Source organism: Megascapheus bottae, chromosome 4 (assembly GCF_031878675.1).
Source record: "Megascapheus bottae isolate mThoBot1 chromosome 4, mThoBot2.hap1, whole genome shotgun sequence".
NCBI lineage: Eukaryota > Metazoa > Chordata > Mammalia > Rodentia > Geomyidae > Megascapheus > Megascapheus bottae.
In genome coordinates, this window is record NC_143512.1 from 26,727,254 (window position 1) to 26,747,320 (window position 20,067).

A 20,067-nucleotide genomic window follows, 5' to 3' on the forward strand; every position below is an offset into this window, starting at 1 on the left:
CCTCAGAAAGATTGGGTGAAGCGTGCTGGCAAAGGCCTGGATGCTTAGGCCTTTCAAGAAAAACTTCAGTTTGGATTCCAACCACATGCTGAACCTACAACACTATATCACAGTAATTCTGGTGGAGGCTCACACCTGATTTCCTAGCAACTCACGAAGCTGAGATCTGAGGATCGAGTTCAAAGCCAGCTTGGACAGAAAAGTCCCCAAGAGACTATTATCTCCAATTAACCATTCAAAAGTAGGAAGTAGCTAGTTGTGGCTCAAGTGGTAGAGTGCTAGCTTTGAGCACAAACAGACTTGGGGACAGCACCCAGGTCCTGAGTTCAAGCTCCACTACTAGGGAAGAAGGAGAGGAGGGAAGGAGGGAGGAAGGGAGGGAGGGAAAGGGGGAAGGCAAAAAAAGGTTGCGAAATTTTGGTTTATTTATATTACAAGAATTGCTCAGTCATAAATTATGACTGCTTTGGGTGCCTTCAAAACTTTAGAGTGATTTGGAGTCAGGATTTATGGTACCCAGCATGGTCAAGAACATTGTTTAAATGAAAAACCTGGTTCAGGTCCTACCACCATCTTACTGGCTTTGTGACTTTAACCAGTCACTTCAGCTGTCTGAGCCCTGGGTTTCCTTAAATAAGAAGGAATATAAACAACAAAGCTATGAGGGGATTACATGGGAGAATTATATACAGCACTTAGCAGGAGCCTGGTGGGTTAACGCTCATAAAGAAGATTCGAATTATTTTCTGCAAGAGGTAGAGGATAGTATTGATCACAGTGGGTGTACTATTACCTATGGATATTTACCATAGTATCTATTAAATACCTGGTATTTGCAAGAAAGAATCATAACACAATGGTTTTGTTATGCATCTTAAATTATCCAAATAATAGAACACTACATCTTTTCCTCAAACACAGAAATGACATTTTGTTAAAAACTTTGGAGTGACTTATAACTCTTTCCTTTCCTCTGAAGCTCCACCCACTGACAACAGGCTGAGGGGTGAGAAGGGAACAGGATCACTTCTTACTCAGGCAAATGACTGACCTTGGTGCCTGAGGCTGCTCCACTGGCATGAGCTCTGGAGGGGTGACTGCTCCCAACGCCCAGTGTTTTTTTCTGGAAAACAAAAATATTATTTTAATGGTGTGAGAGAAGATGCCTTAACCACACAAATGCATATGTTGCTATCAATATACATATCTTCTCAAACAAAAATCAAAACAATATTTTAAACACATTCCTTTTTAAGTTGTTTCTATTCCTGCAGAGTATATAAATAGTGAAATGGAAAGGAAATTTGCATAAATCCCAGTTGTTCAATATTCAGAATTGTAAAATGCATTGTGATTTCCTGGCATTCATTTCTTCTGGAGACATCACTCACTTGCTGTGTGGTGGGGGAGGGGAGGAGTCCTGTTTTTCACAGTTCTACAGAACATGGGCAATGACACACTCATAATGGAGGGTGATTTAGCAGGGTATACCAAAGATGTAACCTTACATGTGAAAATTTACCCTGAGGAAATGACAAGAATAAAAGCCTTTTTTATTCACACATACTCATTAAATACTATAACATCAAAAGTAGATCACAATATATGAATAGTTATGCATCTTGGTTTTTGATGCGACAGGCAATCATTCTATTAGAACATCAGAATTAAATACACTAATAGGAAAACCCATTAGAACACTGTTCTGACTGTTCTGTGCGTATTAAGTACCATATATAATGACAATTAAATCTTCACATTTACTAATACGAACCCTCCACTATGGTTATAAAATGGGTTTTGTAAGTGAGGGACAGAGGTAGAATGCATATGCAATATGGGTGGCCCTGATTACAGCTAGTGAAAGACAAGAGGTCTGCTTCCAACTGTTCCATCATATATCTAGCCCCTCATAAAAGGAGTGGGAGGTAGGTCATGACTGAGTGACAGTTCATTAAATGGAAGCATTTATTATTCATATTTTAAAGAAAGGTAACTCAGAATTAAAAGTAGATGTTACATGATCCCTAACATATATGTGGGGTTATTTTCTATTGATGGGGTCAATAGATGTTTAAAAGGGCTCTTTCAAGTTTTCTTATATATTAACTGATAAAAAGAAAGTAAATGATAAAGAGAAAGTAAAACACATAGTTTCTGTATCAAAAAGGCCTGCCTGCCTAAATCCCTTACTTTTTTTTTTCCAGTCCTGGGCCTTGAACTCAGGGCCTGAGCACTGTCCCTGGGCTTTCTCAAGGTTAGAACTATACCACTTGAGCCACAGCACCACTTCTGGCTTTTTTCTATGTACATCGTACCGAGAAATCAAACCTGGGTCTTCATGCATGATAGGCAAGCACTTTACCACTAGGCCAGCCTCCCAGCCCTAAATCCCTTATCTGTGTTCCAAAGAAGCACACAATCAAGTCTGCATGGGAAGACTAACCATGGATGGTTGGCTATGCATTAGCTGGTTAGTGCTCTTTGTGCAGCAAGAAGTTTGTGTGTACAACTGAGAATGACTTGGCTTAACTCTTTAACATTTAGAAAATATTTAGCTAAACTAAAATTGCTTTATTTCTTTTAAAGATGTCTCCCATGGAAGTCTGAAGGGAAGTATTCATTTTCAAGGTAAATATTGTCCAATCTAACAAGAGAAATCAAAGTTAGCTTATTGTCCTCACAGCATAATAGCTATGTGTCCACAAGTTGACAGCTTTTTATAGTACTTCATGAAGATTATCGGAATAGCATGTCTTTATAAAGTGGAAATTTTTCAGAAATGACAAGCGAGGCCCTGAAGTAGAATAAACACACTCCCAAGTACATGGCATGACTATCAACCAAGGAAGCAAATTCTAGATGAATGAAACAGAAACAAGCGTTGCCAAAAAGGAATCATGTGGGCATGACGTGAGGAATGGTGAAAGGAGTACATAGCTTAAATAATATCCAGATTGCAAGCAAGGCCTTTTCATGATATGCGTATATTCACAAATAGTTTCAGATAAGCATAATGTATAAACAGACTCTTAGTAAAAGAAGGGAAGTCCAACATAAAGACAAGAATAGAGCGACAGGGTCATTCAACTCAATTTCACCATTAAACTTAAGCCTAAAGAGGTTAGATCATTTCCCAGCTGCCTGGAACACCTGTCCTTAGCATCTGGTCTCTTAAGGAAGGTCATATATCAGTACTGAGCTGAAGACTCTACTCAAGACAGTCACACCCACATGCCAGGCTCTGGCTCCTCTGGGAAGCCTGTAAATGTATTCTACTACATTAGCTGGAATCTGCCATGAGAATTTTTTTCTATTTGTATTATATAACAAATACTTGTTAGAAAACCCAAACACATACAGACTTCCACCAATTACTTCCAAAAACAATACAACTATTTGCATGCAGTTACTTTGCATTAGGTGATCTAGAGATGATTTAAACTACACCAGAAGATTTCAGTTGTATGGAAATGGTATATAACTTTATGTAAGGACTTGAGCATCAGTGAGTTTTTAGTATTTGTATAGGTTCCTGGAGCCAGCTCCTCACAAACACTGAAAGATGAGTATACACACACAACAAAGACATAACATAAGGACATGCACCGGGATGTAAATGATGACCACCTTCCTAAAAGCTACCCTTGTATAGGAGGGTTTTTTTAAAGGAAAAAGGTAAGTAATCAGGAAAATGGTCTGCTCATTCTGCTAAGACAATAAAAATGTCTCTTCTACTACACTCTTCTACTCTTATCTTCCATCCTTTAGTCATAAGCGTACATATATTTTTAAATCTTGAAATTTAAAAATTGACTCTGTAAGATCATGCCATTTTATGCTTTAAATTTCATTCTCTAGGGCCTTGTTAAACCCCTTCCTTCCCTACCCTCTGCTCTCCCCTCCCTTCCCACTCCCCTGTGGCCAGGTGTGTCAGTTAAGTACTTTAAATAGACTTGATTGCAGGTTTGGAAGAGCTCTTTGTTCCACTGTATTTAAAGATGCTCGTGTTAAATGTCTTCATGCTTCCTTTTTCTTGCTGTCTAGTCATTCTATCTTAGGCTTGTGAGTCCAGCACCATTTTGTCTTAAAATTGCCCTGTATAGGTGAAGAACTTGACAGGTCCATAATGTTTGTTTGTACAAACAAACACATTTTCCTAGGTTTTCGCCATACTCCATTCTCAGGCATTTGTATTACAAATGCAGCATTGACAAATGACAGCTTAGTTGCATCATTCTTAAAATTGTTGCAGATATAATATACAGAAGTCACCCCCCCAAAAGGTCAGATCTATTGACAATAGCAAAAAAGAGAGTTCTGAACTTCATACAATATATTGATGGTTCTTACTTAACTCTAAACGTATTTTCTTCTTGCTATAGCCTCTAAAATTATCCTCTGGGACTCTGTTATGCTTCTAAGTGAAACACAAGAAAATAATTGAGAAAAGAAGAGAAACTCCCAAGGATCCCAGAAACAGAGAAAGCAAATTCCCAATATGATTTGGGTTCAAAAGCCTTATCAGAACATTTTCATACATTTGGTGATAAGCAGTTAATCTTTTATAGGGCATGCTAACTTGAAAATGTATTACTACACCTCCAAAAATATGTATTTGTTTTGGTATGATTTGTTTTATTTTTGAGATAGCATGTTAATATGTTGCCTAGATTGGCCTTTAACTGGGATCATCCTATCTCCACCTCTAGAGTAGCTGGGATTACAAACAAGCCAGACTATATCTGGCTCAAACTTTCTTTTTTTAAAAGAAAATAATTTTTTTACCAAGGAATTGTACAGAAGGATTACAATTCTTCAAGTTAGGTAATGGGTACAATTTCTTCTTGAATAACGTCACCCCTTTCTTCATTCTCTCCCAGTTCCTCCCTTTTGTCCCTGCTCACAAATTGCATAGTTCCTTTTTCAACATCATATATATTGAATACCATGACTGCATTTGTTCACCCTTCCTCCCTCCATTTCTTTTTGCTATCCCTAAAAAGACAAAAACAAAACAAACAACCAAAACCAAAATGACATTTTTATTTTATGAAATTCATTTTGATAAATAGTATTTTAGATGTTCAAAGAAGTTAAGCCTTTGAGTTCCTCCACTAAGAGAATCTGTCATCTTTTAGTTGATTGTGTGTGAATATCTACATTAGGTTTTCTCTCTGAGCTTGGTTTACTTCACTTAACATGACCGGTCTAGGTCCATCCATTTCCCTGTGAATGACATAATATTATTCTTTCTAATAGACAAGTAAAGTTCCATTGTTATATATTCTATATTTGGTCTACTCATTTACTGTATGGCACTGGGGCTATTTCCATAACTTGGCTATTGTGAACAGCACAGCAGTGAGCATGACTGTGCAAATGTCTTTACCATAACCCGAGTTGTTATGTTTGGTGTAAATGACCTAGGGAAGTTCTACATTTAATTTTTTGAGAAACTTCCAAACTGCCATCCACAGTGATTGTACTAGTTTCCATTCCAACCTTCAGTGCAGTAGGGTTCCTTTTCTTGCCAGCATTTATTATTCAGATTCTCAATGTTGGCCAATATAACTGCGGCGAGATAGAATTTTAGTGTTATTTTGATTTAATGTTCCTTTATGGCCAGGGATGTTGATGACTAAAACTTTCCTAATCTCATTTCTTAGTCAGCAGAGTACTGATAAAAGAAGTTAGAAGAGTCAGAAAATCTACCTCCAGTAACTATGAGAAGAAAAGATGAAACTGATCATAGACGATGAGTAGGACAAACAACAAATCCATATTACACCTGGTTTTATAATCTTGAACATTCAGACTAAAATAATGTCTGATATAGGTCAGTTTTCTCTCTTCAATGCTTAGTTACACCTTGCATAAGTAATTAGAATCTTTGGGAACAGATTATTTTAGGAATAGATAGATGGATAGGGCCTTAGTACTGTCCTTGGACTTTCTTGAGGCTAGAGCTCTACCACTTGAGCCTCAGCACCACTTCCAGCTTTTTTCTATATATGTGGTACCAAGGAATCAAACCCAGGTCTTCGTGCATGCTAGAAATATATATTAATGACCAAAAGCCAACTCTTTTAACTTTGATGAAAAAAAGGCTTGGTGAGAGACCAAAACTCTGTGACACTCTTCCACAGCTTGATTCATGAATCATTCTTTGTTCAAATAAACGGTTGACTTTGTTTCATCAAAACCAATAATTCATAGATGAGAACAAGACAGATTGTTTCCTGTCTTCTTGCTGCTGGTTAAAACAAGCAGAGGAAAATAACGAAGCAAAAATAAAGCAAACAAAAACCCCTGATATTCCCAGCTCCTGCATAAGGGCAGAAATTGTAAATGTGAATTTTCCAGTGATGTTGTAAAACAACCTCATAATTGTTTCAATGGCTATTGACAAATGAAAAATCTCTTCTTCCTTTTGAGATAAATATTCAGCCTTCTCATTTCAAAAACGAAGTACAATCTACCTCTGTATACGCACACACCTTCGCCTCTACCCTGTTGGCATTTATAATATGGCTTCTTCACTGTTTTCCAAGTATTTTATCAATACAGAGATGAGTGGCTTTGTGATCTAGACACATAGTTAAATATCAAATGTAGTGTGGCAGAGACATGTAAAATTTGAATTTAATATTTTCTAAAGGAACAGTAGACCATTCTACCTACTTTTTATGATGTTTGCCTTTCAGAGGCATACTTTTTTTAAAAAATTCTATGATAAGAAATAACAGAAGTAGGCATGTTGTCTCAAGCCCATAATCCCAACAACTTGGAAGGTAGAAACTGAGGAACTACTTTGGATGTCAGCCCAGGTTGGGGAAAAGAAAAGGTTGATCACACTCCATGTCCATCAATGTCTGAGTACAATGGTACATGCCTACCTACCTGTTATCCCCAGCTATCACCAGGGCTGTGTATACTGATGGCCACCTCTCATCTCAGCCATGTAGAGAAGCACAAACAGGAGAGTATCTGTAGAAGCCAACACAGGCATAAAGCCAGGTTCTATCTCAAAAACGACCAATGCAGAAAGAGACTGCTAGAGTGGCTGAAGTGGTAGAGCACCTGCCTAAGCAAGCAAGAGGCCCTGAGCTCAAACCCCAATTCTGCCAAAAATAAAATAAAAATTTAAAACCCAGAAAAAGAAACAATTACAGACTAGGGGATAAAATCTACTAGAAAGCAAGAAAGGGAGGCAAATTCAATCAGGTTTGAAGGCCAGGACTTTCACATGACCCTTCAACAGCCAAGTAGGTCAGTGTTGATGTTCACCTAAGAACAGTGCATCATTCAGTACAAGGAGAAACTCAAGGGTATAAAGACATCCCATCAGAAAGTGGGGGGATTTGATTTTACTAGTATTTCCACAGATAGGATACCAGTGGCTCTGTTTCCTTTTTGTCTCCAAACCTGAATGACTGGTTGAACCAGGCCATCGCTGTCGTTTCATGGTACACTCCTATGAAAATATTGCCTTTCCCACCACAGCTTTTGACTGCCCTTCTTCTATATCTGTCATACTCGCCAGCCAAACAGTTAAAAGTCACCAATTCATCCAGGGGAAACACTTTAAAAACTGAGTTCTCAGACTCAATCTACAGCTTACAAAACTTTAAAAATTGAGGAAAGGGGAAGGGTTTGGAGGGATGGGGGAGAATGATAAAAGGGGTGACATTGATCGGAAGCATATTCATATAATATTTTGTCGAATGCAAATTCCTTTGTACAACTACTAAAAGATAATAAAATTAAAATGAGTTCTAGTTCTAAATTGTAGCTATCTGGGTTTCTTTTAAGAATCACTTAAAATTATTTTCATGATTTCCACTTACATTCTTGAATCAAATCTTTTTTTTTCATTTTTTTTATTGTAATTAGTAAAAGGGTTACATGATATTTGCCAGATAGAAGGGGCATTAATTCACATACATTGATACCCTTTCACATGTCTTGGTACCCATTTCCCTCCCCCCCCCACACCCCCACCCATCTTGGTTTTCCCCCCTTCCCTATCAAATTTCAAATAACCAAATACAAATAAATTCAATATATCAGATAACAAAGTGAGATACTATAACAATATGAGATGACCAAGGGACAGCAAAGGAGATGAGAGACAACATAGTACATTAAGGACAACAATCATTTGTTTCGATATCCTGGAGGTCCTTTCAATTAGCTTCATACTACATGGCCTTATGTATCAAGATTTTGCTCTATTGCAGATCTCTGCTAGTAGAGCCCAAGGTTTCTCCTGATTATGACGACTGAGGGAAACCATTGAGCCTAAGTTCCTTTGAGTCTGGCTTACTTCACTTAATATGATTTTTTCTAAGACTTTCCATTTCCTAACAAATGGGGCAATGTCGTTCTTTCTGACAGCAGCATAGAATTCCATTGTGTAGGAATACCACAACTTGTTGATCCACTCATCAACTGAGGGACATCTAGGTTGGTTCCATATCTTTGCTATGGTGAATAGTGCTGCAATGAACATTGTTGTGCTAGTAGATTTAGTATGCCCTTGTTTCTGGATGGTTGGGTAAATGCCAAGTAGTGGAATTGCTGTGTCATAGGGGAGCTCTATGTTTAGCCTTTTGAGGCACTGCCACACTGCTTTTCATAGTGGTTGAATGAGTTTGCACTCCCACCAACAGTGTAGTAGTGATCCCTCCTGGCCACATCCCCTCCAGCATCTGTTATTATTCGTTTTCCTGATCCTGGCCATTCTAACTGGAGTGAGGTGGAATCTTAGAGTTGTTTTGATTTGCATTTCTTTTATGACCAGAGATGTTGAGCATTTCTTCATGTGTCTATAGGCCATTTTTGTTTCTTCTTCAGAGAAGACTCTCTTTAAGTCTTTGGCCCATTTTTTAATGGGATGGATGTTACTTTGGAGATTAGTTTTGTAGTGATTCAATTTTTTGAGTTGTTGATATATTTTAGATATGAGGCCTTTGTCCATTGTTTGGTTGGTGAAGATCTTCTCCCACTCTGTAGGCTTCCTAATTAATTTACTAGCTATGTCCTTTGCCATACAAAAGCTCTGCAGTTTAATGCAGTCCCACTTATCCAGCCTTTCTCTGATTTGTTGTGATTCTTGGTCCTTATTAAGAAAGTTTTGACCTGTGCCAAGGAGGCCTACTGTATCTCCTATTCCTTCCTGTAAAGTTTTCAGTGTGTCAGCTTTTACCTCCAGGTCTTTGTCTTGAATCAACTCTTATCTAAGGCTAATGTCAGTATTCCCAGGACTCCTTACTACATCATTACTTAATAGTTCAAGAAAGAAGTCAGAACTTAAAGACAAGAGCCAATGATTCCCAATATTGTGTGAATTACCTCATCTGATCCTTTCTTTTCTCCTTGTTTGGAAGAAGGCCCACTGCTTTTTTCATTGACATGCTGTAAACATGAAAAAGAAAATATTTAATAGAGGGAGGTTATACAAGGTAATAGTGCCTCTAATCCAGAAGGACTACAGACACAAGCATGACAAATTAGCACCCCTTTAATTTTTCAGCTTAGAATACTAGCAATCACATATTGACAGGAGGTTTCAAAAACCAAGGTGGTGATGTAGGCACTCATTTGAGATCCTGGAAGTCAAGATGGTAATTAACCAGATGCAGCATTGATGGTAATCTCCTACAAAATGCTTCATAGATTTTGAAACCCAAATTACTAGTATGGGAGACAAGTGGTTCATCATGGAGATGAGATCTCTGAAAGACCATGTTGCTTCTGAAGCCAGACTTAAGCCTCAGCTCAGCATGGACACAGCTGTGCTCACCTCAGCATCCTTAGCCATCCACTATTTTCACCAGTTCTTGAAAGTCTCTAGAGTTATTCCATCAGAATATGCACCCATGCAAAAATGATAGCCACACATGCAATTTCTCCTGCTTATTTAGAATTGCATTGTGTGTAGGAACAGAATTATTACTACAAGGATGTTGGTGATGAATATATTTTCATATGGAACACAGAAGCTTTGAGAAGCATATTGCTCTTGTTTTGTGATCAAATGACCCACAAAGTTTACCGATGTTTTGAGAAATGAGAAGTATTTGTGTGCTCCTTAAAAGGTGAGACAAAAAGTATTTTTATTTCTTTCATATTATGAGAAAAGAGAGCCAAATATCAGCTCATTATTTAGTCTTCATCATTCACAGTGAAAGAAAATCATGAAGTACTGCTGTGTTCCCTAGAGAACAACACAGTATACATATGTAGAAAAAAATAAAATTAGGAAGAGTAATAATAGTAATAGTGATAATTTATATCATCCTATATGTTTTACAAGGCAATTTCATATAAATTCTTATTTGATATAAAAAAGCAGTTTGTTTGGTTTTGTAAATAAGAAAATAGAATAGTAGCAATTTGTTGTTCTTCAGAGACACACACAGTTCTAGTAAAAGGAAAAAGGTTACAAAGGAAGTTCTTTACTTCGGTTGTTTATAACATTAAATGGAAGTAGATAACACTACCTTTAATCTTATCAACAAATAGAATGGAAGGAAGGAGGGAGGGAGGGAGGGAGGGAGGAAGGAAGGAAGGAAGGAAGGAAAGAAGGAAGGAAGGAAGGAAGGAAGGAAGGAAGGAAGGAAGGAAGGAAGGAAGGAAGGAATTTTTTGTATAAACAACTAGTAACTTTCATGAGCTTAAAATTCTTCCCCAGAAGAAAACCCTCTCACAGATCAGTGGATGGAATTCATTAAACTCAACAAGGTTTCAATGCTTGATCAGTAGAACTCCAAGTTCAAATCCATGTATCATAATAATCAGTCAATCTAAAAGTTTTTTAAAAGCCAGGCACAGGTGGTTCAGGCTGAGATTTAAGAATCATGGTTTGAAGCCAGCCCAAGCAGAAAAACCCATAAAGACTCTTATCTTCAGTTATAGCTACCAAACAAACAACAACAACAACAACAAAAACAAACACCAGAAGTGGAGTTGTGGCTTACATGGTAGAAAGCTAACTTTGATTGGAAAAGGTAAAGGACAGCACCCAGTTCCTGAGTTCCAGCCCTAGTACCAGAATAAATATATAAATAAAAAGATACAAATAAGGAAAGAAAACCTTTGAGTATAATGCTTTAAAGTGAAAACAAAATGAACAAAACCTCACCGGAAAAAAAATCCCCTTATACTAGAACTTATATGCTTATGAAATCAATCAAATATCCAATGCTTAAGAGAAATGTGTCTTCATTATCAGCTGGAAATGAGGCCAGCAAGAGTAAGGTAGGATGTCAGTCTTAACTTCATGGGGAGAATAAATCCACAGAGAGGACAAAATGTGATGAGTAAATGTGGTAAGTATTCCAGGGGTTCCCAGCCAGAGGAAATCGCCAATAAGAGTATTTCCTTATCTTGTACTATGAAGAAATATTTTAAAAACCTGTTTTCACTCTTGAAATGAATACATCTTTGGTAACCACATCTGTCCTTGGTCAGATAAAGGTACAAATAAAATAAAAACAAAGTTCCATTCCTAACAGACAGAAAACAGTTCCTGTAATGTAAGTCTAGCTGCAAAAAGAATACAAAAGGTTGTATGCTTCTGAGATTGGGGGAAAAACTCTTTTAAGTATGAAATTTCTTTTAGGGGGAGACAGAAACATCTAAAATAAAGTTATGGTGGTGGTATCTGCCTGAGAAGACACTGAACTTAAGTGAGTCAACTATATGGTTTCCAAATCACATCCGAATAAAATCGAAGGTAATTCCAAATTTTCAACTTGGAGATAGGCCAGTGAGCTCAATATATACATATCCAGAGATAGCTGTGGCAGTATCTTGATCAGAAGCAGATAACTCTAGACTAGCTCTAGACCACTGCTGTAAATACTGGCAAAGAAGTGCTGGGGTAGAGGCGATACTGGGCATGGTTAGCAGTAGGCGCCATGTTTTGGCGTATGTCCTAGGCTCTAAGGAGATGGGAAATGCTGGTGCAGAGAGTTGGGGGTTAGATTTTATTTGACTAACCTAGGGCCTGGGCATGTAATTATTTTCTAAATTTCCCCACCTAATTCTAATATGGAGCTGGCTTTGGGAATCACTGGTTTTGAGGAAAGATTTTTGGACACCATGACAGTATAAGGAAACTTCTGCTCTTCATACTAGTCCACTGAGTATGTACCCATGGGGTCAGGCAGTCTAGGACAGCTCTGGCTCCGCCTTGGTAAACTGACAGCTCCATGAGGGAGTTCAGTGTTTGTGTGTGCATGGTTATTTCCTTCCTGTCCCCATTCCTGAGCTTTGCCCTGACAGTGGAGTATCTTATCTTCATATTTACACAGGTCTCTTTTTTCCTAGTAAAGCAAATAAATGAACACTCCATTGTATTTATACTTCTTGTTGATTAGTTACCTTATATATATCTTGCCTTCCCAACCAGATGGTTAACTACATTCTTAGTTTTTTAGATAAGGGGTGGAACTACAACAATCTTGATTAAATAACCATAGTTTTTAAAAAAAAGAAAAAAAGCCTTCTATAACTCAGTGGCAAAGCACTAACCTAACAAGTACAATGTAGTGGGTTCAATCTCAAGTACTGATAAAAGCAAATACAAAAAATAAAAATATTTAAAAAACAGTTGAAAAAAAATAAAGCTGTCTAAATATTGCCCCAAAAGTACTTTCCTAATCAGTAAACTAGATAAAAGAGAAAGGCTGAAAAAAATATGTAAAATGTACAAATTAATGCTCCCCCTCCCCATTGTTTCTTTTCTGCTTGTTAAAACTAGATTATTTGGCAGACAACAGCTAGACCAAGGTGCAGAGCTGCTCCTGCTTTTTGTTTTTTTGGCCAGTCCTGGGGTTTGAACTCAGGGCCTGATCACTGCCCTTGGGCTTTCCTCAAGGCTAGAGCTCTATCACTTGAGCCTGAGCACCACTTCCAGCTTTTATTTCTTTTTTCTATGTATGTGGTACCAAGGAATCGAACCCAGGTCGTCATGCATGCTAGGCAAGCACTCTAGCACTAGGCCAAACTTGAAGCCCCTGCTCCTACTTTTAAATAGTCTTCTTCTTAGGGCAGATTCTGGACCTATCACGTGCAGGTGATTCTTGCTATATCTCTGCTGTGTTGAGATCACAGGAGGTTAATTGTCTTAGTGGATGGCCTCAAGCTGGGTTTGGTCAAGTAGAGGCACTGGAAGGCAGGTTGGTAAGGAACTAGAGATATGAGCTTTTCCCCTACTCTCTCTGCTCTGGGGCCCCTTTAGAGTACATAGTAACTCCTGCAAGCCAAGCCAGATGTTGTTCTAATTTCTGTGATGTTGTTCTGTAGCTTCTTCTGTTCCTCAGCCTAGGAATGATTGGTAGCAGCTTCCTTTAATCTATGAGTTGCCTCATCCTTCCCTGTAACCTGGGCAACCAACTTTCTGCATTACACATTACTTTTGTCTTAAATACTCAGAATCCTTTTTCTGTCTCTGCTGACTGCCACAAACTCTAACAGGATAAAAAGAGAATGGGTTTGGAAGATTATGATACCTTGCGCAAATCATTTCATCTTTCAGTTTCTCCTTGTAAAATGGGACAAATGCCTATCCCAGGATAAGGCATATTTGTTGAAAGTTAAAAGAGGATGTTGGCCTAATGTCTACTCATTTGAAGAGTACTATCAGTTATTTCATTCTCTTCTTTTGCCCTGGTATCAATTTGATTATGGTGAACTGTTAAACAATGAAATGAATATGAGAAATCAGAAAATATCTCAAAACTTCATTTTCTAAGGCTATCAATGTTAGGAAAAAAGAATTTAATGCTTTTTAGTTGTTTAGATTTTTTAGTTTTGTTTTGGCAACATTGGGTTTTGAAGTCAAGGCACCTGCTTGCTAAGCACCTGACAAGTTTTGTTTTGTGCTTTGCTAAATAATAACTGTTTATTATATCAGCCTTACATCTTCAAATAACACCATATTACCCTTCCATATTATACTTACATGAGGGATAGAAAATTCATTTTCCCAATAATCTAAAGCAAGTTACAGGTTCAACAATAAAACTTCTGTGCTTTCTATTTTTGGAAGACTGAGGGGACTGACTACAGAGATTTGACAGATAAAATAAGGTAGTAACAACGCTCAGTGGGTGCCAGCTGATTTACATATGGAGAGCTCATTACATTCTTTTTTCTTCTTTCATGCATTTGTAAAAAAAAAATCCACAAAAAAGTTCGGGATTCCCTGATTTTGAGTATTTTGTCTTCCCAGAGCCACCCAAAGACAAAATTTTTACTATTCTAGTCTTTTTGTTTTTGTCAGTTGTGGGACTTGAACTCTGGGCCCGGGTGTTGTTCCTGAGCACTATCAGCTCAAGGCTACCACTCTACCCCCTGAGCCACAGCATCACTTCCAGTTTTCTTGTGGTTAATTGGAGATAACAGTCTCACAGACTTGGACTTTTTAATGCCCAGGCTGGTTTTGAACTGGGATTCTCAGATCTCGGCCTTCTAAGTAGCTAGTATCACAGGCGTGAGCAACCGTGCCCAGCTTACTGTTGTAGTTTTAATACTAAAAAATTTCAAACTCATGGAAAAAGGCTTCTGTGAGGGAAAAGGTTTATTTACTAAGAGAAAAAAAAAACATGTGTCTAGTATGAGCTAAGTGTCATTGGTATGTAATAAGGAAAGGCAAGAAATGAGGGCTGGGTAAGGTGGCACTTGTCTGTAATCTCATACATTCGGGAGGGGAAGTGAGGCAGATTGAGGGAAAAGTTACCCAGGATCCTTGCCAGGATCGTTTCTCTCATCTCTCTGTGACATATCTGCAGGAAGAATGATTTCTCTAAATTAAAGTGGATTTAATAAGAATGTCAATGGTTACTTTCTTGCAGCTAGGATGCTCCTATGGTCTTATACATAAGAAATGCAAGAGAAGGCCAGGCACAAGCCACCTATGCAGTTTTTGTGTCTTCAGTATTATACATAGAAAATGACATACTGCACAAGGACAGTAAGCAAGTGAGAGCATAATTATCCTTTATCACTTCACACCCGAGTCCTGTGACTTTTCTGGACCAAAGAAGCTCCAGACATTTTCAGAAGCCTCTGGCCATTGACCATTTTTCTTTCTGCATTGACTCCTGGTCATTGGATAAAGTTGCTCTTGCAATTTTCTTCATTAAAAGATACCTAGTATAGTTTGTTTCCTCTGTGGTCCTTTAAATTGTTCTGGTTGTTATAAAGATTTCTGGGGAAGTTCTCATATAAAAGAAAGTGAGAACAGGAGAAATTTCATTATTGCTTGAATACAATTTCCACCTTAAAAGTACATAAAAGGGGACAAGGTATGGATGGTGTGCTTGGAGATGTCTGGCAATGGCATCAAGATAACCCGGTTAGAACTAATTACCCACCAATCTGCTTTGGAATCTCAAATGACACCCTCTGTTTCCACCCCCATTGCAGGACATCATCCTTTAAAAAGTACTTGTATAATATAATTAAACTTCCTGAGAATTATCAAAACTGATGAAACACAGTATCTTCAGATGTCAATCTGAGTGTAAAAAGACTCAAAAATACAGTCAAAAAAACAACCTATTCAGAGATTGCAAGCCAGAAGGAGAAATATGTATTTCATTTCAGCCCTCCCGCTACCCTATGGAGGCCCTTTCTGCAAACACGAAACTTTGCTTTCTTTTTTCTAAAATTCCTTGCAGCAAGTAGTCTGTTCTGCTATGGAGAGCTTACAATATTCTTCCTAGGCTGGTTGGAATCATGGAGCCTCCTAAATGACTTAGTTTTTTGTCCATGCTGTCACTGGAGCTATGCGTCTAATTAAGGTAAGAAATACCTTTAATTAGCATGGGCTAATAGAATCAACTTCTGACTCAGAGATCTGATTACTATTCTAAGCCAAATTACTCTTACCTAATAGTGATTATCACTATTAGCTTTTTCAAATGTAGTTTTCCATATTTTGTATTTTGAATGTCATCACAAAATTCTTCAGAAAGCATTGTTAGCATGAAAACATACAATGCAATGTTTTACTGACTAACTCTATAGGTGACATGCTCTTAAATGAGCACATCTTTTAATTATCTTCTTTTTAAACTATCTTTTTTTCCTCTGTCTAAATTGGAAAGCTAGGAAACAGAATTTTTCAAAGTTAGGCTATTCACAGACTCAGAAAGTATTTGAAGGATCCAATAAAATATACTTTACTTATTTTTCTGCAGTCATGGGGCTTGAACTCTGGGTCTTTGCACTGTCCCTGACCTCCTTTTGCTCAAGGCTAGCACGCTATCTTTTGAGCCACAGAACCATTCCCAGTTTATTGAGATGAGAGTCTCACAGACTTTATTGCCCAGACTGGCTTCAAAACTAGATCCTCAAATCTCAGACACATGACTAGCTAGGATTACAGACACGAGCCACCAGCATTTGGCTTACAGATACTTCGGATGTAAAATTTACCAGAAGTACTCCAAGTTGCATATGCTCATATACAATCCATGGAAATTGATCCTGCAATCCTAGGATACAAAAGTCTGCAGGTGTGCAGGACCTTTACATCAACAACATAGTGTCTGCATATCACCTGTGTACATCCTCCCTCATACTGTAAATCATCCTTCAATTTCTTATGATGTAACAGTCAGAAAAATAGTTGTTATACTCTATTGATTGTGGGATAACATAAGGAAAAAAAACTTTGTTCACGTTCAGTGCCGACATAAAACTTGGTGTGTGTTTGTGTGTATACTTATGAGTATATGTTTGTGTGTGCACCCCTGTGTGCACACACCAGTACTGGAGTTTGAACTCAGAGTCTCTCTCACTCTCTTTACTTTTTTCACTTATGGCTAATGTTCTACCACTTGAGGTGCATTACCAGATTCAGCTCTTTGTTGGTTCACTGAAGGTAAGTATACATGGATTTGTCTGTCCTAGCAGGCTGTGAGCTTTGAACCTTAAATCTCAGCCTCCTGAATAACTAGTATTTATAGGAATGAGTCTGCAGTGCCTGACTAGACCCAACTTTTTGATATCTTTGATATGTTACTGTTGAATATGTCTATATATAAGGCTAGCCATACATAAATATATATGTGTGTGTGTATGTGTGTATCTATACACACAACAACAAACAAATTTATAAAATCCTGTCTCTATATATACATACAGTGCATTTCATATGTAAATATAGTAATGCATACAACACATGAAACATGCATATATGAATGTAGGTTTATCTATGTTATAAACTGGATCTGTACATTTCTGAAGTATTTCCAGGCAGACTTTGTAGAATCTCTGAAGAATTTGAAGCTATGTTGACAACTGCATGGTTTGTATCTGTATGTGAAAGTTTTACTCTCCAGTATTACAGACACTACTTATTTGTAGCTACTAAACACCCTGAAGTGTAAACTGAACTGAGATGTGCTCTTAAGTACAAACTACACGTAGGATTTTGAACAATCACATGAAAAAACTAACATAGGCCATCTAGAAAGTTAACACATTGATTCCGTGCTAAATATCTAGTCCATGCTAAATATGGAATAGGTTAACTAACATATAGTTTGCATTAATCTGTTTCTTTTTGCTTGTTATGTAATTTGTACAAAATATATAATTCCGTGTGTGGCTTGCTTCTTATTTCTATTGAGTAGCACTCATTTGAGGAAAATTACAGCTTGGTAATAGACATATGGCTGGTTTTAAGAGATTTTTACTAGCAAAATGGTTGTTTTCATAATAGTTACAAAAATGAACTCTAAGTTTGAGGAAAACAAATATCTTATGATATAGTATCATAACAGTGAGAAAGTAGAGATTTAAACTATTTTTCATAGCCTAGCCTAGCTCAATTTCCTTGAGAATCTTGAGTCTCATGCAGACTCTGAAACCCTACCATATATATTTGCAGATACTTTAAAAGCAAATACAATGAATGGCTTGCACAAAAGTAGATTCTCAACCAGTCATTGTCAGATAAGTAAAAATGTTCTCATTCCAACACAAAGATTTCCAGCTCAGAAGAGTGTCTGACTAATATACTGTTGCTCCTCGCAATACCACAAGCTAAAACTAATTCTTTTGAAAATTTCACCGTGTATAGATACTAAAATTTTCACCATATATGTATGCATATATATATCCACATATGCATATATAGTGAGGAGGGGGAGAGGTAAAGAAGGAGGAGGAAGGAGAGAGGGGCAAAATATATGGGTACTTTGGTGCTTCTTTCTTTTTGGAAAGCAATCTAATATTAAATCATGCTTCCTGGTTTCAAAACAAGTGCTAGCTTGACTGAGTATCACAAAAACGAACAGGCAGGCCTGACATTCACACACTTCACTAATGAAACGTGCTAATCTCCCAGCCAAAGTATTATAGTACAGAGCAGCGATAAATCGCTTTTGCGATCTCTCTCTCTCCTCTCAACAAACTATTTTGATCCCAGTTACTTCTGTTCCTTGGTGTTTTCTTCTAGACCTCACCCTTTCTCCTTTATATATAGAGATGGTAGTGGCCAACCACCTATAACTTTAAAACTTCGGGGCTGGAAAACCAAGTTGAACTCCAGGCTTTCCAGGCCGGTGGCGTCTGAGTTCATTCAGAAATCCGTTCCCGGGGGGCGGAATCCCTCCCGCCACACACGCACGTCCCCTCAATTTGCCAGCCGAGTGTGGTCTCGCCGCTTCTCCGGGGATGTCAACTCCGGGCTGGGTCTCCAGCCCCACCGGAGCCGACCTGGAAGGTCTGGGAGGAGGTTGCTCCCCATGCCCACCCCGGCCCTGCCCCACCTCCGAACAAACTTCCCCGCACTCCCTTCCCAGTCCTGCCTACGGCATCGCTGCCTCTATTTACCGTCTTGTACCACCAGCTTGCGAATGCCATGACGACCACCGGCTTGTTACGAGCCGCGAGGCGGAAGACCCAGCGCGGGGTGCTGTGTGGCCAATGTGGGGCTCACACTCAGTGCTCTGCCCCGAGCCCTAAGATCCCCATAGCTGTCAGGTGGGCGGGGCCAGAGGCTCCGCCCTCTTTGGGCCCCGCCCCCGCTGCCGCCTGGGCCCCGCCCCTCCCGCTGGCCCCGAAGCTAATTAGGGAAGGGCGTTCTCCCCGCAGCCGCGCCCTGTGGCCCCGACTTCCCTCGGAGATCGCGACCCCGGGGTGAAGGGCGCCTTCTCACTTTGGGGGTCCTGGGTGATCTTTATTCTCCTTCCAAGCTTGTGACGCCTCTCCTCAGCCACCTTTCTTCCCCTGCGCCCTCTAACTCCGCCGACGCCGCCCCCCGCCCCCCCGCCGTGGGGATCCCCACGCGCCTTCCGCCCTCTGCTGGATGAAGACCACCGAGCCGCGAGCGACCCTCGACCGGCCGGGGAGAGAGTTGTGGGGCCAGACAGAGCAGGCCCTGCCCCGCCCAGGGGAGGCAGCCCGTCCCTGCAGGAGAGGTTCCCCGCACTCCAGGCCCACCGCTCGGAACCGAGCGCCACTCACCTCCTGGGTGTGGCGGGCAGCCGCGGCGCGCCGGGGCCGCGGGGAGGCGGCGGGCTTCGGGCCGGGCTGGGACATGGCGAGGCCGCAGTGCGCTCAGCCTGCGGGAAGGCGAGCGGAGGCTGCGAAGGGAGGTCCGGGCGGGCCGGCGGGCGGGCTGGGAGCTCGGGGAGGGCGGGGGAGCAGAGCGCGAGGGCCCGGAGAACGCGGGGTGAGGCAGCTTTTCCGACCGGCCCCGTGCCTGCCCGCCCCGCTTCTCCCCCCCGGCCCCGCGGAGCCCTCCCCTTCCTGGCCTTCCCCGGCTGCAGCCTGGGGTAACACCCTCCGCCCGGATCCCCACCCGGGGACCTTTCTCGGAGCCCAGGACTGCTGGAGGTTTCGTGGGTCAGGAAGCCTGGGGCCCGGAGGTTGCAGGGTTCCTCGGGTTACTTTGCAGTGGTGCAGAGCTGGGCTTGGGCGTGGCCGGCACAACTTCTAACACCCCCCTACCCCCACCCCGGCAAGAATCTGGAGAATTAGACACCTTTTCTGCAATCTATGCAAGTTTAGTTGAGAGTTATGCACACAAATCTGGCC

General features: G+C 39.9%; 1 protein-coding gene across 3 annotated transcripts in view; it reads right to left on the reverse strand.

The window, feature by feature from the left end:
* Positions 1-19,599, reverse strand: part of Cast (calpastatin) — an 88,717-nt gene extending 69,118 nt beyond the window's left edge. For 2 of the 3 annotated variants that reach the window (XM_090331598.1, XM_090331596.1), the window contains exons 1-3: positions 19,495-19,599; positions 9,358-9,420; positions 1,052-1,123 (exon numbers count right to left, since the gene is read on the reverse strand). In XM_090331598.1, coding sequence (XP_090187724.1) covers positions 1,052-1,123; positions 9,358-9,420; positions 19,495-19,569 — 210 coding nt within the window. In that variant the 5' untranslated portion in view covers positions 19,570-19,599. Of the gene's footprint in view, positions 1-1,051; positions 1,124-9,357; positions 9,421-18,861; positions 18,949-19,494 lie in introns of those variants that run through there. The other variant, XM_090331597.1, reaches the window with a different exon arrangement.
* Between the last annotated feature and the right edge of the window lie 468 nt (positions 19,600-20,067).